Here is a 23,470-nt window from a genome sequence, read left to right on the forward strand (position 1 = left end):
TTGGTTCTGCCATACATCGACATGCATCAGCCATACGTATACATATGTCCTCTCCCTCTTGAACCTCCCTCCCACCTCCCATCAGTGTTATATTTTTGAAAAGGGGAGGTGAGGAGTGTGGGTATGAGCAGATGCTCATGAGTTAAGCACTCATTGGTTAAGAGCAGGATTGAAGTGAAGACGCAGGAGCCCCCTCTGCCTCATACCTGTCAGGAAGCCCCCCCACAACCAAACCACTTCTTTCACACCTACAGTCAAGGTGCTGTCCTGCGCAGCCAAGACTCAGCTCTCCAGGAAACAGAGACCTTGACCGTGGGTATAGACAGCAGAGAAGAAACATCTTTTTGTTGTTGCTAAGTAGACTTCCCATCGCGTGGTAGCCAGACTCCTGAGAAGTTGACAGGGACTTGGGGGAGTTCCGCATGGGGAACCGAGGATGGTTTCAGCATGAAGGGACGACTCTGCCCCTCTCTGGCTGCAGAGCCTTGCGGCAGCTCTGTCCAAAAGGTGGGACGTGTCAAGACGTGGTATGAGGTGGCAAGCACTGAGCATTTCATCAGTGTTCACAAGGATACCACCTTGTATGTATGGCTTCACATCTTATTGAACAAAGGACAGGTTTTATGGTCAATTTATGGGAAAAAAAGAGACATAATGGCACAGGTGACACTCAGGAGGAAAGTGATGAAGGGTGACTGGAAAAACATTTTATGGAGTGACCCCTCTGGCATAGCCTTGAGCTTCCTGCTGTGCCAGGCCTGAGAATAGAAGACTCCTATCTGGAAGGAGAGAGCAGACAGGAGGCAGAAAACAACATCCACATACGGCCCCTGGCGTGGTCACCGTGGTTCCTTCCCCAAGTGGAGATGTCCCTTCCTCTCCTGAGCCTGGGCCTCCCCCGCCCAGTTCCAGGCTCGTCTTTTCCCAACCCCCCATCTCTCCTCCACAGGTGTAACAACCGCACCCAGTGTGTGGTGGTCGCTGGCTCCGACGCCTTTCCGGACCCCTGCCCTGGGACCTACAAGTACCTGGAGGTGCAGTACGACTGTGTCCCCTACAGTGAGTCATCTTGTTCCTCACGCGACATGGGCCCTTCCCCCTCCCAGAAGCAAGTGAGGAGGAGACACCTTGAACACACACACACACACACACACACACACACACACACAAGGCCCAGCTGGGCCAGGAACACAGGGATGGCTGGACCCGCTCCCCCCCTCACAGATTCTCTTTGCTCTGACTCCCTTGTCCACACCGCTGTCTGCCCCACCCCCACCCCCACCCTTGACTCTGTCCCCATCCACTGGGTACCTTCTCCAGCTCCTGTTACTCTGGCCTGCTCACCCTGCTTCTTCACCTGCCCTTGGCTTATTTATACACTTCAAGGCCGCACCCAAATACTCCACTTGGCACACTTATTATCTCTCCTCTCCCCGGACCTTGACCTCACTGCCGTCTAATTCCTCCTCCCCTGCTCTTCCCACATCCCTTCCCTTCCTGACCACCTCTTACACACATGCTCTTCCCTCTAACCCCACTTCCTCTCAGCTCCCTCTCCTTTCTCTTATCCTTCTCACTCCTCACAGGCCCCCACTCTTGCCCCTTCCCAATCCTGGAAGCTACCCATAGAAAAGCAGGTCATCCTCTGAGGCCTGGCAGCAGATCTCATGTGAAGGGCTAGGGGCAGCTTCCACAGATTCTTAACTCTTGGTTGGTTTGCCTGTTAGCATGCCAGTACTTCCTTTCTGCACAGGAAGTGCTGCCATGTTGGACTGAGGGTGGTACCCAGGCATCCTGAGGAAGGTGATCTGGGGAGCCAGGGGCCTTCCATTCTTGCACCCAACTAAAGGAAGCAAACCATCAACAGGGTCTCTCCTCCTCAGCACCCCACCCTTAACATGGCCCTTCTTTCCAGCCCTCATGCTCCCCCAACCCTTCCTCATCATCCATTCCCTCCTCTCCACCCCCAGCTTCATGTAGCCAACCTGGAGGTAGGGCCCTCTGGGCAGAGTGGGGAGGAGGCAGGGCCACCAGGGTGTCTTGAGTGTGGGGGGCAGGGGCGGGGGAGCAGGAGGCCCTGTGACTCTCTCTCCTCTCCCCTCCCACCCCAGCCTTCCCCCCAACCTTTGATTTCTCCTCGCAGGTGACCGCAGATGTGCTGGGGAGATAAGAGCCTCATGTGCTTCCATAGCTTTCTTCTTTTACTCCTTACCCTTTCCTTTCAGCGACCGAGGCCTCCAGTCACCGCCTGAGGGGGACGCCCATCTGATCCTTGAAGCCTCCCCACAGCACTGGGGACACTGCCCACCCCCTGTGGGCTGGGGCAGCAGGGGAAGGGGGACAGGAGTTGGGGAGCACAGCACAGTGGAAAAATCTAGACTGGGTTCGAGGTTCAGCCCCGGCCCTTGGGTTTTCTGGCTCGGAAACTGGAGCAAATGACTTAAATTTCTCTGGGCCGCTGCAGAAGAAGGCAAGAGTCTGGGAGGTCATGTGTGCAAGGCGCCCAGCCCAGGGCCCGCCACAGAGCCCAGTCGTGGTGGCAAAGTGCTGGATGTAAACTCCCCCCACAGGGCAGAGACCTCATCTTCAACCCCCTCCCCAGCGCCCAGACCCAAGCCTGGTTCGGGATGTGCTCAGTAATGGTTTGGGTGCCCTTTCAATCCAGCTGAGCCTACACCTCCCTCTGTGATGCTGGGAGGGGATCAAACACCTCTGAGATGCTGCCGGGACTCCGGAGAACGTGGGTAAAGAGCTCTCTGTGCACCCCCAGCGGGAGATGTGAAGGAAACTGCACCCGTTCTGTTTACTTCACTTCATTGAAGTCGTGTTGCTTCACTTCATTGAACCTGTTTCCTCATTTATAGACAGGATTCTCGAAACGCTGCCAGAGGGGTGCTTACCTCGCTTCCTGGCACCTAATAAGCGCTGAGCACTTAGTAGTCATTGCTTTTCTTTTGACCACTCACCATGACTTTTACCAATTATTATTGCTATTGGTAATCAAAAATAAAACTAACACCAGCTGACAAGCCCAGTTTCTCCTGAGACCAGGCAGATAAAAAGCAGGGGGGGGAAAAATCTCTTGGTCCAAGTGGCGTGCAAAAGCAAGTGGGAAAAAAAAACAAAACAAAACAAATGAGTGGATACTATGCAGGTACAGAAGTAGGGAAGAGGTGTAGAGACTTCCTAGAGCTGAACCTCCGAGTGTGGGTGGGAGGGCATGACCCACAGAGACCAGGAGGGCTCAGGGAATGGGCAGCCCCCAGTCTGATGGGAGAGAGCTACCTTGAGCCCTGGGAGAGGCAGTGGCACACGCGCTTGGGTGCGCATGCACACACACACATTCTCACACTCACACTCACTGACACGGAGGATGTATCTGGGGGTCTGGGCTAACTCCTTGTCCCAGAAGAAGAGGGCTGGCATTCCAAGGGTGATGGAAGCCAGGCCACCAAACAGGGAGGCCTGGCACTCACTTAGCCCCAGACTCTGAGCACCTCCTGTGTACCAGGCTCTGGGAGAGGCGCTGGGAAGGGAGTCAGACACTGCCCCTCCCGGCAGACAGGTGGCAGGAGAGCGAGGCCCAGGTCAGAGGTTCCTAAGGGGCCAGGGGGCCCAGAGCCTGGAGGGGGCACAGCCTGGGCAGCCCCTCTTGCCATGGGCTTCAGAGGCTGGGGTGACCCCAGTGCTGGTCGGGGGTGGGTGCGGGGCTACCATGGGAATGGAGCAGTGGGTGTGTGGGGCACCCCCCACCTCCCCTGGCACACGGACCTGACAGGCCCGACTAACGCTGGATTTGCCTTGCAGCTGAGCACAGTTTAACCCGTGCCCCCTTCCTCCCCAGGTGCTGCCCGCCTGCCCATCCCAGCTGTGGGCTGGGGAGCTCCCAGCTCCTGGGCCCCCAGGGGGGAGCTGGGCAGAGAGACTGAGCCTCGGGCTTGCCCCCGGGGGAGCGGGGGAGCGTGTCTGTGGCCCCTCCTGCTGTCCTGCCCGTCTGTGATGTCGCCCCCAGCCCAGCCTCTTCCCTCTCTGCCTCGTCTCCCCGATGGGGCTCTTGGAGGCCCTGGGCTCCGCCTGTCTGCCTCTCCATCGTTCTGTGTCCGACCTGCCACCCTCTCTCTGTGTTGGCTTCCAGGTGGGGGTGGGGTTCCGAGGGTTTGGGGAAACGCAGCTGGACTCTTTTTAAGGCCAGCACAGAAGGGGAGGGCATCCTGCGTGTCTTCTCTGTGGTGCTCCCAGGCTGAGGGTGGCACTGAATCCCCTCCTGGGCCCCCGGTTCTAGCACAAGGGCAGCAGGCAGGGCTGGAGGGGACCAAGGGGTTCCTCCACCCCCCACCATCCCTTCCTGGTGGCCCCTGGAGCGGAGCTGCCTCCCGGCTGGGGCTCCCCCTCCCCAGCCTTGCTGCACTGGGGGTGCCCTCTCCGGGCTGAGGGCTCTGTCCGTCTGCCTACCTGTATGCCCCCTCTCCCTGCCCCCAACCCGTGTCTCTCTCGGTCTCTGTCCTCCCGTGTGTCTCCCTCCTCCCTGTGACTGTCTTCCCGACATCCTCCCTAGGAGGAAAGGACATGGGGGCGGGGGCTGCTCTACCTTCGGGGTTGGGGAACCAGGAGTGAGGAAAAGAAAGGAAAAGGGGGCGTGTTGCCAGAAAAGAAACGAAAGCAATTTAATCTTTTTTTTTTCTCTTTTTTTCTTGCACATTTTTTTTTTCAATTTGTTTTCTCTCTCTCTTCCGATGCTTAAAGTAGAAGTGGAGCAGAAAGGTAAACGCACTGTTACCAATGCTAACCCCTAACTCAGACTTTGTTTTACCTGTACCACACTTATGTGACCTGCCCTCCCCTCCGGCCCCTTCTTCTACCCCCCCACCCCCCAACTTGGTCCAGTCGCTCCCCACCCCACCCCGGTGTCCCCCCACTGGTGGGGCCAGCCCTGGTGCGACCAGGCAACTCCACCCTCCAGACACCCAAGGGAGCTTCTCTGAGCTCGGGCAGGACCTTCTGCTCTCTCTACCTCTGTCTCTCTCTCCTCTCACTCTGTCTGTCTCTCCCTGTCCCTCCTTTCTAGTCCCTGGCCCCTGCAGGGGTGGGGGGGGAACCTGACCTTCTCTCATTCTTCTTTTGCCTCCTTCAGGAGAAGTCTATAAGCATCCAGGGTGGGTGGGGAGAGAGGGACCCTCTTCCCTGGCTCCCGACTGGGGGCGGAGGGCACCGGGGAGCCGGCTGTCTTCTCTTTTCTTCCTGCCCCAACTTTTGTGTCTGGTTCAGGGGAGGCGGGAGGGAGGGCACACCTTTGTTTTCCTTTTGGGGAGCAGATTACCTCCTCTTTCTCCTCCTCCTCTCTCTCTATTTCTCTCTCTCTCTCTCTCTCTCTCTCTCTCTCTCTCTCTGGCTCCTGGTGGTTTAAGTTCCTTCTGGTTTGGCGTTTCCAAGGCCCAGAGCTGTTTCGGAGCACGGAGCACCAGTTTTCCCCACCCCCACCCCATCCTCCACCAGCGGGGGGTGGTGGGGGGCAGCCCCTGGGGAGAGGGGTGTGAGTTGCCCCCAGCCCGGGGAGGGCGCCTGCCAGATCACTGGGGGGCCCAAGGGGGTGGGGGTGGGCCTCACGGTTGGGGGAGCGAGGGGCGGGGGAGCGTTTGTTTTTTTTTTTTTTTTGGTTCTGAAATACTTGCGAAGCTGCAGTCAGGGTTTCTTCTGGGCTGTTGTGGTTAGAGGACCAGAGAGAGGGGGGCGGGGGAGGCACAGGCTGGGTCTGGGGGCTTCCGTGAGCACCGTAATTTCCACGGCGGTAGGGAGGGCGGCTGGGCTGGACTTGGCTGTCATGGAGGGCCACCGCCTCCCCTGGAAGTCGTGGGAAATGGACAGCGCTGAGGCGGGGATGGGAGAGATGACCTTTTGGGATCACGTTGGCCTTGAAATTACGGTGGTCAGTGGAGCGTCCCCTTTGAGGGAGGCAGGGCGGGGTCCCTCCGAGCTGCTCCCCTCCCCCTTGTCCCTCCCCCCATCTCATAGAGGCCTGGGCCACCAGCCCACCGCCCTGCCCCTCACTGCACCCCACCACTCTCTCCCTCTCTCTTTCCTGGAGTCTCTCCGCCCAGCACCAGACACTCTTCTTGCAGGCCCGGTGGTGGTCGGACACGCAGCCTGGGATCTTTTCTCTTCAAGGGACGGGTGGGAGGAGGCTGGAGGGCAGAGAAGGCTTTGGGAGCTTGGCGCTGGGGCAGGGTCCTTGCTGGCAAAGGCCCCGAGCAGGCCCTTCCTCATCTTCTCCCCCTTCCCCCAGGGTAACCTCTAACCACGTTTTCCTTCTCCATGCCCTGCCCACCAGGCCGGGCTCTGAGACCTCCCACTGCCCACCCCCCGCCCCCACACACACATACAAACACATCTGTCAGGCGTCACAAAGCTGGCTGGGGGGCCTGGCTTGGGGAGAGGGAAGACCCAGGCACAGGAGAAAAGGGCAGAGGCCAGTGGGCTGGACAGAAGGTGCAGGCTAACCCCTCAGGGCACTGGGAACACAGCGCTGGAGCCCCAGGCTTCCCTCCCCCTCCTAAAGCAGGGCATGCACCTGGCTGCTTTGTGACCCAAGACCCCTGGATCAGAAAGTCCCTGACACTGTGGCGGGCGGGCTGGAATCCCCAGCCACCCACCTAACCCTGCTGAAGAATGGGGCTGGAATTGGAATGAGGAATGGTTCCTGGCCAAGGCCCTCTAGCCACTGGGGCCACGCTCCTCCCCAAGCCAGCACCAAGTCCCAGCCCTCTCTTGTCCCCTCGGGCCGGCTGCTTTGGTGACAGGCCAAGCAGGAGCAGAGAATTCACTACAAACTCTCACCCCGGCCGGTCCTCAGGTTCTGCTAGTCGGGCGGCGCCGAGAGGGAGGCCCCCAGCCATCCTGGTTGGAGGGACCTCGCCACTGTGGGAGAAGGAGGGGAGCCTGGCCACACTGTTTGTGCAAGCCCAGACTCCCACCGGGCCAGTAGGGGGAGTCCAGGAGTCGGTGGCGCTGGGTCGTGACTGGGCAAGGGTGGGCAGGCCGTTGGTGGCCAACGAGATGCAGTTGAGGTTTTCCTCCTTTTCAGGGAATGGGGGGGTGGGGCGGGGCCCCCCACCTTTCTGACATCAGCGCTGCCTTGGTCCCTCCTCCCGAGCCGGGGATGGTTGCAGGTAAATCGGGTCGGGGAAGGGGAGGTGGGGGGCCTGTCGGGGGCGGGCTGGGTCTTTATCCTAGCACCTGGTTCCCTCCCTGGCCCCCTCTGAGCTGGACCTGGGACTGCCCCCCCAAGGGACCCTCAGTCGGGCCTGGGCCTTGGAGTGAATTCTCTGCTCACCCCCCTCTCTCCTCGCCAGCACTAACTCTTTCTTCCCAGGTGCTCTCCGGCGTGCCTCCCTTGGAGCCAGGACCTCGCCGAGCGCCCCCACACCACCACTTGTCTCTCTTCCCTCCACACAGCTCTCCTCCCCCCTACCCAACTCTCCCGGGAGTCCCCTCCCTCTCTGCCCTCGCCCCACCACCCCTGTGCACCAGTATCAGTGTCTGCTGCTCGATAAACCCCATGAGAGACCCTGCCGGCTGGGGGCAGGGCTGGGCACCCCTCAGGAGGGGCTGGACTTTTCCGAAAACTCTTCCCCAGCCCCTGATTTCCTGGGTGCTGGGTGGGGGGTTGTCACAGGCTGCGTCAGGAACCTTGGGTGCCTCTCTCACCCTGGAATAGGAGTGCGCTCCTGACACCCACCCACAGTGGGTACAGAAACATCACTCTACCTTGCAGTTTTTGCAGGAGGAAGAAAATGGAGTTTTTTAAGAAAACGTATATATATATATATATATATATATCTGTGTCCTGGTGTGGTTGGTGAAAGATGGGACCCTTGACCCTAGTTCTTCCATAGGGGCGCAAATGATGGCAAAGGGACAGGGCCCTGAGTCCCTGGCACCTCAAAGCCACCAGTGGCTCCAATGAGGAAATCTCTCCATCCCCCACTAAAGGCACATGAGACTGACTCTCGGATGGCTCTTGCCAAACCCCTTATCCCCAGCCTGTGGGGTCTCTAGCAGCCAGGGAAGGAAAGAGGGGCACCTCCTCCCTACCCCCCCACCACTAACCCTGCTCTTAATGGCCTCCAGGGTTGACATCTCCAGGGAGAGGGGCAGCTGGGCGGGGCAGGGGTCCCAGCCCAGAAACCCCCTTCCCATCACCAGCCCTACCAAGCAACCGTGACTGCAGCAGCAGGAGGGGACAGCCTGGCTCCCCCCGCTGGCCACGTGACCAACTCGCCTCTCTCTCTCCCTCTCCCTTGCCACCCCCGTCCCCCCCACCCCGCCCCCCGCTCCTCCTCCTCTCCCTGTGTCCTCCCTGCCCCTCCCCGCCCGACCCAGTCTTCGTGTGCCCAGGGACCCTGCAGAAGGTGCTGGAGCCCACCTCAACCCACGAGTCGGAGCACCAGTCTGGTGCATGGTGCAAGGACCCGCTGCAGGCAGGTGACCGCATCTACGTCATGCCGTGGATCCCCTACCGCACGGACACGCTGACCGAGTACGCCTCGTGGGAGGACTACGTGGCAGCGCGCCACACCACCACCTATCGCCTGCCCAACCGCGTAGACGGCACGGGCTTCGTGGTCTACGACGGCGCCGTCTTCTACAACAAGGAGCGCACGCGCAACATTGTCAAGTACGACTTGCGCACGCGCATCAAGAGCGGGGAGACGGTCATCAACACAGCCAATTACCACGACACGTCGCCCTACCGCTGGGGGGGCAAGACCGACATCGACCTGGCAGTGGACGAGAACGGGCTGTGGGTCATCTACGCTACTGAGGGCAACAACGGGCGGCTGGTGGTGAGCCAACTCAACCCCTACACGCTGCGCTTCGAGGGCACGTGGGAGACCGGCTACGACAAGCGCTCCGCGTCCAACGCCTTCATGGTGTGCGGCGTCCTGTACGTGCTGCGCTCCGTGTACGTGGACGACGACAGCGAGGCAGCCGGCAACCGCGTGGACTACGCCTTCAACACCAACGCCAACCGTGAGGAGCCTGTGAGCCTGGCCTTTCCCAACCCCTACCAGTTCGTCTCCTCTGTCGACTATAACCCTCGCGACAACCAGCTCTATGTCTGGAACAACTACTTTGTGGTGCGCTATAGCCTGGAGTTTGGGCCGCCCGACCCTAGTGCGGGTGAGGACAGCTCGAGTTCACTCCCCAACAGCCCCTGCCCCTGGGTCTCAAGCGGAGGGGGGTGCACTCTGAGCTCCTAGAGGACCTGGAGGTGCGTTCAAGGGAACCCTGGAGGTCACAGAGGTAGCAACGGGACAGGCTGTTTTCAGCACTTTCCAATTAACTCCTCTGATCCTTGCAGTCTGAGAGCCAGGGCTTACTGTTGCCTCATTTACAGATGAGGAAACCCAAGCACTGGGTGGGCTTCCCTGCTGGCTCAGATGGTAAAGAATCCGCCTGCAATGTGGGAGACCTGGGTTCGATCCCTGGGTCAGGAAGGTCCCCTGGAGAAGGGAATGGCTACCCACTCCAATATCCTGGCCTGGAGAATTCCACGAACAGAGGAGCCTGGCAGGCTACAGTCCATGGGGGTCTCAGAGAGTTGGACACAACTGAGCGATTTTCATATACACAAGCACTGGGTGGATGTGAGACTAGCTAGCTTGCTTATTTGAGAAGCTAGACCAAGGACTCTGGGCTTTTAGCCAAGCTGCACTCTCCTAAGGCCGTTTTGAGCCCTGGAGCCCCTTCAACCCCAGTCTTGGGTGGGAGTACCAGTAAAACAGCAAAGCTGAACTGCTGATACTGACTAGGATTGGGAACCCCTCGGCAGTCTCATTCTAACCCCTCAGCCACCCTAAACCAGCTCTGTGCAGCCCCACAGCTCAAGAAGAGTCCCCTCGAATAAAAGAGGGGGAACTGAGGTCCCCAGAGGGAAGGGACGTGGCCAGGCCAGAGAGCCCAGAGTAAGAGGAGCATGAGGGTGGGAGCCTGCAACACTGCCTTCCTGGCTTGTCCTCTGCAGTTGCTCTCAGACCTCAGAGGACAAATGAGTGGATTTCTGCCACCTTCTGACGCTGTATAGTCCCAGGGGTGCGTGGGGCCTCTGGGCAGAGAGGGGCTAGGGGAGATCTCTCAGACCTAGTGGGAGACCAACCCTGGGGGTAACCGCATCTTGTGTCCCCTCTCCCTTCCAGGCCCAGCCACTTCCCCACCCCTCAGCACAACCACCACAGCCCGGCCCACACCCCTGACGAGCACAGCCTCGCCAGCAGCCACCACCCCGCTCCGCCGAGCACCCCTCACCACGCACCCCGTGGGTGCCATCAACCAGCTGGGACCTGACCTACCTCCAGCCACTGCCCCGGCCCCCAGCACCCGGCGGCCCCCTGCCCCCAATCTGCACGTGTCCCCAGAACTCTTTTGTGAACCTCGAGAGGTGCGGCGGGTCCAATGGCCGGCCACCCAGCAGGGCATGCTGGTGGAGAGGCCCTGCCCCAAGGGGACTCGAGGTGAGTGCCGAGCCTAGGTGACCTTTGCTGTAGCTGGCTTGGGGAATGACCACTGCTGGCTTGGCCAGGAAAGGGACAGGGGACATGCCCCTAACTCAGCTTGGATGCACTTACCTGTCCACCTTCCCTGCCAAAGTGGGCTGTATGCAAGGGTCATGCTTCATGTCTGCAGCTGTGTCCCCAGGGCACAGTCACAGCTCAGTTAGTGCCCCTTGCTCCACCCCTGTCCCCTCCTGCAATTCTAAGCACCTGCCATGCAAAGCCCTGGATGGACCCTGCAGGGAGCCCCTGGGAGGTAACCTGAGTCCTGGCCTCGGACCGAAATGGACACAGGCCCAGGAGCAGCTGGGGGTCAGGACACAGAAGCTGACGCACCAGAGAAGGCAGGGCCGGGACCACAGGCTCCAGGGATCCGAGGGAAGGGTCAGAGAGGCTTTGCGAGAGGCGTGGTGGGGCTTCCAAGGTAGGCTTGACCGGAAGGCTCTGACTGTGGTAGGCCAAGCTGGAAGAGGAGCCGAGAGGGAGGGTTTAGGGGAAGTGGGCGGCTCATGTCATTTCAGAGTGACACCTCTCTTTGACTGTCTGGCCTATTTCATGTCCGGTCTTCCGTGCCCCCTCACCTCTTCCCTCACCTGCTCGTCCCCCTCTCTCTGCCATCTCCTTTTTCCTGCTCTGGCCCATTCCCCTCTCCCTCCCCGTGGCTCCCTTCTCTGTTCCTGTGTGTCTGTCCCTACAGGAATTGCCTCCTTCCAGTGTCTACCAGCCCTGGGGCTCTGGAATCCCCGGGGCCCTGACCTCAGCAACTGCACCTCCCCCTGGGTCAACCAGGTGGCCCAGAAGGTACCAGCAGCCACCCCACCCCCAGATAGGCACACATGCTTACCTTGCTGGCCCTGGGTGCCCAGGCACAGGGCACAGCGGGGGGCGGTGGAACTCCTGGGGAGACAGGCCGGGGTCCACCCCTAGTCTCCAGAGGGGACAGACAGATGGGGAGGGCCAGGGCAGGCAGGGAGAAGGGACCGCAGAGAGGGATGAGAGGGGCTGAGCAGGCTGGGTGTGTGGAGAGAGAAGCAGGATGGTCCCTGACGAGACCGGGGGCTCCCCCTCCTGCCTCCTGCAGATCAAGAGTGGGGAGAACGCGGCCAACATTGCCAGCGAGCTAGCCCGCCACACCCGGGGCTCCATCTATGCGGGTGATGTGTCCTCCTCTGTGAAGCTGATGGAGCAATTGCTGGACATTCTGGATGCCCAGCTGCAGGCGCTGCGGCCCATTGAGCGCGAGTCGGCCGGCAAGAACTACAACAAGGTGGGCCCGGCGGCGGGGGCCGTGGGGCAGGGGCACCGCCCTAGGAACTTGGGAGACACCCAGCCTGGCACTGCAAAGCCAGGCGGCCATCCACGGCCAGGAGAGGAGAAGGCGAGACAGAGCCCAGGCCGGCCGGGACTCCCTCCTGGATGGTCCTGGGGGCGCGGGGGCTCCCTTAGCAATGGCTCTTGCTCGTGGGCTAGCCCCAGGTCAGTGGCAGAGACAGAAGAGGAATCTCTCTGGTGTCCAGACGTGAGTGTCAGGGTTCAAGGAGAGAGGGGCTGGGAGACCAGCCTTCACCCCACCTCCTTCTTTCCCCAGATGCACAAGCGGGAGAGAACTTGCAAGGACTACATCAAGGTGAGGCCCAGGAGCTCCTGTCTCCTGAGTGAGTGGGGCTGGCCCCAGGAGGCACCGGGGGATAGAGGTTCCAAGAAGGGGGTGCGGAGCCCAGTTGGAGGGACTGAGGGACAGAGCGGGAGTCGCAGCGTTGCCCCGCCACACTTGCAGGCTGTGGTGGAGACAGTGGACAACCTGCTGCGGCCGGAGGCCCTCGAGTCCTGGAAGGACATGAACGCCACCGAGCAGGCGCACACGGCCACCATGCTGCTAGATGTCCTGGAAGAGGGCGCCTTCCTACTGGCAGACAATGTCAGGGAGCCGGCCCGCTTCCTGGCCGCCAAGCAGAACGTGGGTGAGTGCTGCTGTCAGGTGGGGGGGCAAGTCGGGGTGCAGAACTTGAACAGGGTGGGGGGGTCCCTGTTCCTCCTGGACAACCCAGGGCTACCCTGGCCCTCAACCTTGCCTGGGCCTCTGGACTGTGGACAGACCCCAACCTTGTGTGCCTTGCCACCCCGTCCCCACAGTCCTCGAGGTCACAGTCCTGAACACTGAGGGCCAAGTGCAGGAGCTGGTGTTCCCCCAGGAGTACCCGAGCGAGAACTCAATCCAGCTGTCTGCCAACACCATCAAGCAGAACAGCCGCAACGGTCAGTGTCTGAACCCTGAGCCGGTACCCCAGCTCTTCTCATGGGGAAGTTCTTAACTCTGATCAGGCTGAAGACTCTGATGAGAGGTTGGAGCCCATAGCAACACACAGAGGTGTCCTTCATGCAAGCTAGTGTAACTTTTCAAGGGATTCAGGGGGACCCCAGAAAGCCCCACAGAACCTCAGACAGTTTGGAGGGCTCACTCCTGTGCGACAGCAGCATGATCCTCAGAGTTTAGGGCAGGTTGTGCCATTTGAGATTTAAGGCCCGGAGAGGTTAGGGAATTGCTCAAGGTCACACAGAAAGTGAGAGGTGGGTGAGGTGTGTCCTGGATCACTACCCTGCCATTGGGAACTGCCTGCAACTGAGCAGTGGTCCCACGGAAGGGCTCCTAGAGCCCCCTTGCCTGGGCGGCAGCCTGACTTCAAAGATCCCAGCGGCCAGTGTAACTGGAGGGCGGCACCAGCCAGGGGCTGACACACGCCTGCTGGGCCTGTCCTACCTAGGAGTGGTCAAGGTTGTCTTCATTCTCTACAACAACCTGGGCCTCTTCCTGTCCACCGAGAACGCCACGGTGAAGCTGGCGGGTGAAGCAGGCTCGGGGGGCCCAGGGGGCGCCTCCCTGGTGGTGAACTCGCAGGTCATCGCAGCGTCCATCAACAAGGAGTCCAGCCGAGTCTTCCTGATGGACCCTGTCATCTTCACTGTGGCCCACCTGGAGGTGAGCTGAGATGTCCACTCCTTCCGTGAGTGTCCCAGCACCCTCCGCTTTCCCAGGCTGCAGATCCATACCCCGCACTGTGTGTTCACCCACCCCGAGAGCAAGTTACAACCCCTCCCTGGAGAAGCAGCCTCCCAGCCCCCACCTTAGCATCTCGGGCCATCTGTCCCCAGAGATCTCAGGCTGTGACCTGGAGCTGGAAGCCCCAGGCATGTCTCCTGCTTGTCCCCATGGTGGGGTGTTGGGGCTGGGGCTGGACTCCCAGCTCTGACCCCCTGGCCTCCACCCCACAACAGGCTAAGAACCACTTCAACGCTAACTGCTCCTTCTGGAACTACTCAGAGCGCTCCATGCTGGGCTACTGGTCAACCCAGGGCTGCCGCCTGGTGGAGTCCAATAAGACCCATACCACATGTGCCTGCAGCCACCTCACCAACTTTGCTGTGCTCATGGCGCACCGCGAGATCGTAAGCTGACCAGCGCCCCGCCCCTCCTGGCGGGCCTGCTTCCTGGCTCAGCCTTGCATGGCCTCTTGGGTGGTGCCAGGGAAGGCCACCTTCATGGGCATGGGGGGCCCTGAGTCTTGCCCAGGGCAGGAGGCCACATGTCTGGCTCTCCCTAGTCCGAGTTCCACCTTTTCCCAAGGCCCGCTGGAGAAGCAAGTTGGTGTCAACCTTTGTCATGTCTCCACAAGCCTGCCAGAGCATGGGAAGTGAGCGTGCCACCTGTAGAGGGGTGGGGGCCTGGCTAGTAGACTGGGGTGGGGCAGAAGGCCAGGTAGGTGGCAGAAGGCCCAGTGGGCTGCAGCTCGTGGCCCCTGGCCTGGCCCATGTGTGTGTGCAAGGCTCAGCATGCCCCCTGCTCCTTCCCCAGTACCAGGGCCGCATCAATGAGCTGCTGCTGTCGGTCATCACTTGGGTGGGCATCGTCATCTCCCTGGTCTGCCTGGCCATCTGTATCTCCACCTTCTGCTTCCTGCGGGGGCTACAGACCGACCGGAACACCATCCACAAGAACCTCTGCATCAACCTCTTCCTGGCGGAGCTGCTCTTCCTTGTCGGGATAGACAAGACTCAGTATGAGGTGGGCGGGACTCTGGGGCAGGAGCGGAAGGGGCGGGGAGGAGATTGTGATGCCCACTGGCAGGTTGGCGGCCAGGGCAGCCCCTTACCTGCGTTGCTTCCCCACCCCTGTCCCCAGATCGCCTGCCCCATCTTCGCGGGCTTGCTGCACTATTTCTTCCTGGCCGCCTTCTCCTGGCTGTGCCTAGAGGGTGTGCATCTCTACCTGCTGCTGGTGGAGGTGTTTGAGAGCGAGTACTCCCGCACCAAGTACTACTACCTGGGCGGGTACTGCTTCCCTGCCCTGGTGGTGGGCATTGCGGCCGCCATCGACTACCGCAGCTATGGCACCGAGAAGGCGTGAGTGCCCCCTCCACCTAGTCTCTCCTCCTTGTGGTTCCCTGCTCAGCAGCTTCCCTTGAGCCAGGACCCTCAGGGCACTGGCCTCCCTTCTCCTGAGCTCTGGGGCCTGAGCCATTAGAGTCCCTGGGCCCTGGGGGTCAGAGGGAGGGAAGGGCGCACCCCCTCTCCCCTGCCCCCCTCACTTCTCTTCCCCCGCACCGCCACACCTCTCTTCCCGGCCCTGCTTCCTTTACAGGTGTTGGCTCCGAGTGGACAATTACTTCATCTGGAGCTTCATTGGGCCCGTCTCCTTTGTTATTGTGGTGAGTTGGAAGGCAGTATCCCTAGCATTGAGTCTGTCCTTCATCCAGACCAGCTCTGACCCCCAGACCCCCATTTTCCCCAAGCCCTTGAAAACTGAGCAGCCAACTGAGGCAAAAAAGAGCAGCTTGTGTCTGTAAAGCTCCAGCACTGAGGTCAGTCTGTCTAGGAGCTGTGGTGTGAGCTCCTGCTCTATGTCAGGCCCCCGAGCCCTGTCCCCCCAGCCCCGAGAGCCACATCAACAGGCACCTAGGGGCAGGAAATGGCAACCCACTACAGTATTCTTTCTTGGGAAATCCCATGGATAGAGGAGCCCGGGGGGTATAGTCCATGGGGCTGCAAAAAAGTTGGACGCGGCCGAGCACACATACCAGCAGAGGGGACCCTGAGGCGGGGGTGGCAGCTGGGATTTGGTCAGAAGCCGCTGCCTGGAGGCAGAGGGGCCGCGGGCCAGCCCTCCCCTCACCCGCCCGCAGGTGAACCTGGTGTTCCTCATGGTGACTCTGCACAAGATGGTCCGGAGCTCATCTGTGCTCAAGCCTGACTCCAGTCGCCTCGACAACATTAAGTGAGCACCCCTCCCTGCACCTCTGCCCTGGCACCTCTGAGCTGGGCCCAGCCTCTCCCAGGCTTTCCCGAAAGGTGGTGTTCTCACCTCTTGCGTTGCTTTTTAAGGACGAAGGTGGTGTTTTACTATGTTCTTTGTGTGTCTGTTTAACGAGTATTAGACAACACGATGTTAGCACATCCAATGAAGGTTTCAGGCACATCACCGCTTAGGGTGAGAGAGTTCACAAAGCAAGCGCAGCGAGTCCCCTGGAGGTCTGGTGGTCAGGATTCGGTGCTTTCACTGCCAAGGGTGTGGGTTCAGTCCCTGGCTGAGGAACTAAAGATCCCGCAAGCTGTGCAAGGTGGCCGAAAAAAATACGCGAGTCCATTTTAGGGTAACTTAAAGACACGTAGGCAGCAAAAGATAGATTAAAGGTTTGGAAGTGTAGCCAAGAGGATGAAGGATACAGGAGAATGACTGGCTATTCAGAGAACCCTGACCCCCCGACCTCCACATGCCCCCCAGGCCTAGCTGGCTGATGAGTGTCGCTGGGCAGGCCCGCTCACCCCAGGGCACTGCCCAGACTTGCTGAAATAGGGACGTGCAGCAGGGCCCTGGGGGTGGTGTCCCCGACGGCGGGGACTCTGACGTCCTGTCTCCTCCCCACCACCCCCCCAGATCCTGGGCCCTGGGAGCCATTGCGCTGCTCTTCCTGCTGGGCCTCACGTGGGCTTTCGGCCTCCTCTTTATCAACAAGGAGTCCGTGGTCATGGCCTATCTCTTCACCACCTTCAACGCCTTCCAGGGGGTCTTCATCTTTGTCTTTCACTGCGCCTTACAGAAGAAGGTGAGTTCTGGGGAAGAGGGCCAGGGGCCTGTCTTCTGCAGCGGGACCTGTGTCTGCCTGGAGGGAAGCACAGGCTCAGGCAGATTCTAGCCCGTGGTGAGGAGGGTTCTGGAACAGAGCAAGACACAGGAGCCCAGAGGAATGAGAAAGCAAGACAGATGTGGGGAGTCGGGAGAGCTCAGGGCAGGGACATGGCTTGGGGTGTAGATCAAGCGTGTGGAGGAATACAGCTCCGGGTGCCACCCAGACAGAACATTTCCTACTTTAATAGTCGCGGGGTAAACCATGAGTTTTGTGGTGACAGGAAGTTTCCTTTTTAAATAAAGGGTGTTAAAGTCTGAATCTTAAAAATAAAGAGGTAACAGAAGCAGAGGAATGTAGAGAAGAGTGTACAGGCTGTAGACTCAAGACGGAAGCCAGGGAAACGGAGCCAAGGAGTGTTAGACTTCGTCTTGAAGGCAGTGGGGAGCCCCAGTCAGGCCGTTGTTGGTCTCAGAGGACAGTGAGGTGGGTGATGGCTGCACAGGAAGTGAAGAAGGCAGGGGTCACTGGTCTTGGCTGCAAGGTCAGCTGTGTTCCTGTTCTGATGACAGGTCCACACTGGACGCACAGTGACAGTGACATCCTTACAGGGCTCCCCCACCGGCCCGCGGGGTCCGCCCTGGGCCCCCCTTTTCTCCCCGTTCCTCCAGCCACGCTCTGTCTTCTGTCTGCAGACACTCAGGCATGGGCCTTCCTCGGGGCTTGTCCCCTACCCCTCCCCAGATCTCTGCGGGGCCCACTGCCTTGTTGCTTTCAAGTCTTTGCCAAACGTCTCCTTAGTGAGTCCCCCCGCTCCCCCGTCTATTGGAAATCACCACCCACTCCCACCACCAGCCCTGCCTAACCCCCGGCCATGGTTCTCTGGGCAGACAGCCCACATAACGCACTGCTGCTGTAGATGTGTTCAGTCTCTGTCTGCTGGAAGATACCAGCTCTGAGAAGGAGGGCTCTCTTTCTGATTTGCATCTGTCCTTGGGGCCTAAACCACACTTGGCACATAGAAGATGCTCCCTGAAGGTCTGCTGAGCAAATGAACAGATGAGAACTTAATGGTGAAGGTGGAGAAAGGAAGATGGGCCTGAGTGAGAAGAGAGCCTGCTGGGCTGACCGCTGGAGGCAGGAGGGGATGGCGGGGTTTCTGGTGCCCACCAGCAGCTTGGTCTCGGGTCTGCCAACTGCCTGCCCTCCTCGCCCACCCGCAGGTGCATAAGGAGTACAGCAAGTGCCTGCGGCACTCCTACTGCTGCATCCGCTCCCCACCCGGGGGTGCGCACGGCTCACTCAAGACCTCAGCCATGCGGAGCAACGCCCGCTACTACACAGGGACCCAGGTACAGGCAGGATCCGCGCCCCGGGCTGAGGGCCGGACCCAGCGCCCCAGGCGCAGGGCACTTCTCCGCCCAGTCCCTGGTGGTACCCATCGGGCATGGGGAGAATGGGCGGCCCGAGAGCCCTCATGTCTGGGTTACGTCCCCAGAGCCGAATCCGGAGGATGTGGAACGACACCGTGAGGAAGCAGACGGAATCCTCCTTCATGGCGGGCGACATCAACAGCACCCCTACCCTGAACCGAGGTGAGGGGGCACTCCTGAGCCCCGCCTGCGCTCCCTTTGAGGTTCTCCCAGCTGCCTCGTGACGTCCTCCCTCCTGGGCAGGTACCATGGGGAACCACCTGCTGACCAACCCTGTGCTGCAGCCCCGTGGGGGCACCAGCCCCTACAACACCCTCATTGCCGAGTCAGTGGGCTTCAACCCCTCCTCGCCCCCAGTCTTCAACTCCCCAGGTGAGGGCACGCTGGTGCCAGAGAGGGTGCCAGGTCTGGGGGTGGGGAGGGTCTCTACGGGGGGCACCCTCGTGCCTCCTGAACTGGTCGGAGCCTAGACCCGGCATTCTGAGCCTGCTCTCACCTTCTCTCTCTTCCCTCCTGGCCGGCACCTGCAGGGAGCTACCGGGAGCCCAGTAAGTATGACTGTTTCCTGTTGATGTTTCCAAGGGTGGGGACAAGAGGGGAATGCGACAGCGGCCCCCTCAGGTGACCACACCTTAGAGAGAACTGGGGTGCCCCCCACACACAGACAGGAGTCTCTGGCTTGGCAGCCGGCTGGATGATGTTGCATTAGGTGGGGAGTCATGGTGATGGAGATCACGGGAAAGGGACCTGGCCACCCAGGCTCCTCATACTGCTGAGACTCCAAGCCCCCAGATGGGAGGGGACCCTGGGGAAATCGGTCCCCACCCCCACTAACCGTCTGCTGAGCTGGTTCCCCACTGCCAGTGAGGAAGAGAGGGAATAGAAGACCCCAGACCCCAGGGACAGGGTGAACCCAGGGAAAGCCAGGTGAAGGCAGACATCCACCTCCCATGTGGCCCACATCCCTTCCACTGCCCAGCTCTCCTCCTGAGCTGCTCCCTTCTGCCTGCAGAGCACCCCCTGGGAGGCCGGGAAGCCTGCGGCATGGACACGCTACCCCTCAATGGCAACTTCAACAACAGCTACTCCTTGCGAAGCGGGGATTTCCCTCCTGGGGATGGGGCCCCTGAGCCCCCTCGAGGCCGGAACCTGGCCGACGCCGCTGCCTTCGAGAAGATGATCATCTCGGAGCTGGTGCACAACAACCTGCGCGGGGGCAGCAGCGGAGCCAAGGGTCCTCCACCGCCGGAGCCCCCTGTGCCGCCAGTGCCAGGGGGCAGCGGGGAGGAAGAGGCTGGCGGGCCCGGGGCTGACCGGGCAGAGATCGAACTTCTCTACAAGGCCCTGGAGGAGCCACTGCTGCTGCCCCGGGCCCAGTCGGTGCTGTACCAGAGCGATCTGGACGAGTCGGAGAGCTGCACGGCGGAGGATGGAGCCACCAGCCGGCCCCTCTCCTCACCTCCAGGCCGGGACTCCCTCTACGCCAGCGGGGCCAACCTGCGGGACTCGCCCTCCTACCCGGACAGCAGCCCCGAGGGGCCCAGTGAGGCCCTGCCCCCACCCCCACCTGCACCCCCTGGCCCCCCCGAAATCTACTACACCTCGCGCCCGCCGGCCCTGGTGGCCCGGAACCCCCTGCAGGGCTACTACCAGGTCCGGCGGCCCAGCCACGAGGGCTACCTGGCGGCCCCGGGCCTTGAAGGGCCAGGGCCCGACGGGGACGGGCAGATGCAACTGGTTACCAGTCTCTGAGGGACCTCACGGACCGGGGGCTGGTGGCCCGGGCCAGGGAGGGGCCCCTGGGCGGGGCTCGTGGGAGAGGGAGACGGATGGAGACCGTGGCCGATGGGCCACTCTCTCCAGGCGCCCCTTGGCCGTGGGCCCTCCAGGCCCCTTGGGGGCTGCGCTGTGGGGGCCCGAGGTGCAGGGTTCACAGACAGGGTTTCCCACCAGCCATGTGCACCAGCTCAATTCGGGGGAAGTGCAGTGAGGAGCCAAGAGGCCCCCAGGGGAGTGAGGAAGGAGACATTGGAAGGGTGCAGCCCACCCTTGACTTCCCCCGCCCCCCTACCCTTCCTGCTCCCTGGAGGGAAATGAGGGTTCTGCTTGCCCTGGGTCAAAGGCCCTGCTGGATGAAGCCTGTCAGCTGCTCCTCTCTTTGCAGCCGGAAATGCTCCCGGCTGCACCCAGATGGAGCAGTGGGCGCAGGACAGATGGACAGGTTCCTCTGCACTCCAGTTCCCTGCTCCTCCTTGGAGACTGGGGCCACTGGCCTGGGAGAGCGCCCTCGGGGGGAGAAAGCCCCAGGGTGAGAGGAACGGGCGGTTGTGGCTGGTGGTTTACAGGTGGAACTTTCTCTGAAGCTCCTTCTCTCTGCTCTTCGTCCCTGCTTTCCCCGGCAAGCCTGCCCCCTCAGCCCTCCCTGAGTGCACCCAATGACCCCCTCCCTTGGGGCGACTCCTGATGAAGCACAACTCCCCGCAGGGCCCCCAGCCCACAGGGGTGGCCGTATTTGAGCAGTTCCCAGTCCTGTGGGCTCGGCTATCTGGGGAGCAGATTTTGGGTCTGGAGCTCCCTGGGGAGTGGGTCCTGGGCTTGGATCTTTCCCTAGGGGGCCCTCTTACCCCCTCCTCTCTCTTTCTCCTCCTCCTCTTCCCCCATTGCTGTAAATATTTCAATGAAATGGAAAAGAAAAAAAAAGACAAAAAAAAAGAAAGAAAATCTCATCACTTGAAGCCACCGGGAGCCTGCGGCCCGGCCAGCCCGGGATTTTTCCGGAGCAGAGCTGCGCCGCTGGGCCCTGGCAGCCAGGACTTCTCCATGTATGTGTGCATCCCCCAGCCGGGGTGGGCGGGCCACCAGAGCAGCTTTTTACAATCCAGAGACAACAAAATCTAGAAGCAACATCGAAACAAAGAACCGTTTCCTTCCCCCAGCACCTGGTTCTGTCGCCCCCCCCCCGACCCTCCTGGTTCGCCTCTCCCTGGCATCAGTCAGCCCTCCTGGGGCGTGTACCTCACTGTCTGCCCCAGGGCTCGGCCTGTCTCCCCTGCCCCTCCCCGTGGCCTGGGGAGGCACCCTCACGCCCAAAGATGCTTCTGCCGAGATGGCTGCGCTGTCCCTTTGAGTTCCTGCTTCTTGTATATTGCTTCTGGGACTCAGGGCCTGGGAAGAAGGGGCTGATTTCCTGCCTAGAGACATTGTTGGGAAGGAAAATGAGGGCAGCGGTGTTTGCTGGGGGCAGGTAGGACTGGGAAGGAAGGAATGGGAGTGGTGAGATGGTCTTACACCGGGTGGGGAGGCCGAAGCTGAGAGGTCGCCTTGCCTCCCCTCCACCCTCCCGCAGGAGAGTCAAAGCCAGGTACTAGGGCCTGGTTGGGGTGTCTCCTGAGGACCTCTCCCTGCCCCCTCTCCAGTCTGTCTCCCTGGCCTTCCCAGCAACCCTCCCCCCTCACCTCTTCGGGGGTAGTGTAGTCCCATTGCCATAGCCCAGCCCTGTCATTGCCATTTCCCCAGGGGTAGCCCTCCACCTTTGCTCTGACCCCTCATCTCTTTTGTCCCTCTTTTCTCACAAGTGCCATGAGTTTTCAAACATCTTCGGGTCTCAGCCTGCTGCTGCCATGAACTTCTTCGGGTTCAGGGGGAGGGACTCTAGGGAGGAACTGGGGAAAGGGGCAGAGGGGTGGCTGGAGGGACCCTTTTTGCTGCTAGAAAGCCTCTCCCTTCTCCTGAGGAGCTGGGGCTGGCTGGTCCCCATCAGTTAGGGGAGAAGGAGCCAGACCAAAGAAGCTGGTTTGTCCCATGCCGGGGGACAGGAGTGGGGAGAAGGTAAGGCTGGGTTCCATCTGTTTTCTGGAAGGGAGGGTTAACCCCTTTCACCAGATCATGGGCAGGTCTGAGCGGGGAGGGGAAGGAAGGATGGGAATGGTCTCTCCCAGGTGGCTCCGTGAGGAAGGTATGGGGCAGCTCAACTGCTTTCCTCAACTTCATTAGGCCAGAACTCCTCTCTGGGGACTAGAGAGCTGCTGGGAGACAAGGGTAGGTGGAACGGTGGGCCTGGCCCAGGCATCAGCCAGGCCATAGAGTCAGGCCGCCTCTGGCACCAGCAGAGAGGTCTGGAAGAGCTGGGGGCAGTGGGGGGAGAGGTCCGGAGGACTGGAGGCAAGCAAGGCGCCCCGCTTCCTCTTCCCTGCCCAGTCCTTTTCTCTCTCCAGTCTCTGACAATCAAGGGGAGAGACAGGGTGCAGTGGGTCCCGGGGCTCCCACTCCAGCCAGAATCCCCAAGGTGGGCTCCCAGGCCTCAGAGCTGTGTGGCAGGGCCCCCTGGTCGGTAGGTCTGGACATGCCGCAGTCCAGCACGAGGCTACCCTGAGCGCCCAGGTGTCCCCCCACCCCCGCCAGACCTGGTGCCTTGACGCCCCCACCCCAGCTGGGACAGTGTAGAGAAGGAAGGGTCTTGGTTTCCTCTCCTACTCCCTTCCTTGGGCTCCTGAATTCATTTGCTTTGAAATCTTGTTGTTTTTCTCTGGGTTTGGTGTTTTTGGTTTTTGTGTTTTTTTTGGGGGGGGTGTTTGGTTTTCCTTGCCTTCCTTTCTCAGTGTCTCCACCTCTTCCCCTGTGTCTCAGTCTCTGTGTTCCTCTTCTCTCACCCTCAGTTTCTCTCTGTCCATTCGGGCCTCCTCCCCTCTTCTCCCATGACCCCAGTCCCTCCTTGGTCTCCTTTTCGATATGCCAAACCAATTTTGGGTCGAGTGCATTTAACGAGAACAAAACAAAAGGCTCATAACAACAAGAACGTTTCAGAAAAAAACAAAAAGTTAAAAAAAATTGTTGAGTCAAAAATCAATAAAGAAATTAAGATTTCTTGGAATGACAAGAGTGGCATGACTCATTGAGGTCGGGGGGGGGGGTGCGGTTGGGGGTGTGTGGTGAGTGAGCGGCTCTTTGCAGAGCATTCCTGTGAGGCTGTGACACAGGAGCCTGCATTGCCGTTCAGAACCCATGGCAGAGGTCTGGTGAGTCAGCCAGTGTTCACAACACTTGGTGGGCTCAAGGGCCTAGCTGGACAATTCAGGTGCAATTTCTCTCAAGCCTCATGAATGCTTTGGGTGGAGGGTGCTTGCGCTCCATTTGACAAGTGGGGAAACAGGCCTGTAGCACCTGGATGCACATCCCAGTCTCTGGGCTAGGCCACTGTGCCACATGGTGTCTCAGCCAAGCCCTTCTTGGCCCAGACAGCTGTCCACAGGCTATGTTGAGAGCCAAGCCCAGGGACCATACACTGCACCTTGTATGATTCCAACTGCCATTCCTGGACTCCCACATGTTATTGGAGTGGTGCATTTTTGATCGTGACAGCACAGTGGAATGG

General features: G+C 60.3%; 1 protein-coding gene across 7 annotated transcripts in view; it reads left to right on the forward strand.

Annotated features, from left to right (window-relative positions):
* ADGRL1 (adhesion G protein-coupled receptor L1) overlaps positions 1-22,969 on the forward strand; it is a 50,672-nt gene extending 27,703 nt beyond the window's left edge. For 2 of the 7 annotated variants that reach the window (XM_086408842.1, XM_086408841.1), the window contains exons 4-24: positions 950-1,059; positions 7,079-7,163; positions 8,377-9,177; positions 10,194-10,508; positions 11,245-11,348; positions 11,629-11,814; positions 12,136-12,174; positions 12,325-12,508; positions 12,681-12,803; positions 13,310-13,524; positions 13,821-13,991; positions 14,398-14,607; positions 14,725-14,945; positions 15,184-15,250; positions 15,725-15,816; positions 16,477-16,645; positions 17,890-18,018; positions 18,165-18,261; positions 18,343-18,471; positions 18,630-18,647; positions 19,112-22,969. In XM_086408842.1, the coding sequence (XP_086264968.1) occupies positions 950-1,059; positions 7,079-7,163; positions 8,377-9,177; positions 10,194-10,508; positions 11,245-11,348; positions 11,629-11,814; positions 12,136-12,174; positions 12,325-12,508; positions 12,681-12,803; positions 13,310-13,524; positions 13,821-13,991; positions 14,398-14,607; positions 14,725-14,945; positions 15,184-15,250; positions 15,725-15,816; positions 16,477-16,645; positions 17,890-18,018; positions 18,165-18,261; positions 18,343-18,471; positions 18,630-18,647; positions 19,112-19,851 (4,205 nt within the window). In that variant the 3' untranslated portion in view covers positions 19,852-22,969. Of the gene's footprint in view, positions 1-949; positions 1,060-4,265; positions 4,762-7,078; positions 7,164-8,376; positions 9,178-10,193; positions 10,509-10,533; positions 10,972-11,244; positions 11,349-11,628; positions 11,815-12,135; positions 12,175-12,324; positions 12,509-12,680; positions 12,804-13,309; positions 13,525-13,820; positions 13,992-14,397; positions 14,608-14,724; positions 14,946-15,183; positions 15,251-15,724; positions 15,817-16,476; positions 16,646-17,889; positions 18,019-18,164; positions 18,262-18,342; positions 18,472-18,629; positions 18,648-19,111 lie in introns of those variants that run through there. The other 5 variants (XM_086408839.1, XM_086408840.1, XM_086408843.1 and 2 more) reach the window with 4 other exon arrangements.
* Positions 22,970-23,470: the final 501 nt, after the last annotated feature.

This window comes from Bos grunniens, chromosome 7 (genome assembly GCF_055505025.1).
Source record: "Bos grunniens cultivar Pamir isolate PY7600 chromosome 7, Bosgru_T2T1.0, whole genome shotgun sequence".
Classification (NCBI taxonomy): Eukaryota; Metazoa; Chordata; class Mammalia; order Artiodactyla; family Bovidae; genus Bos; species Bos grunniens.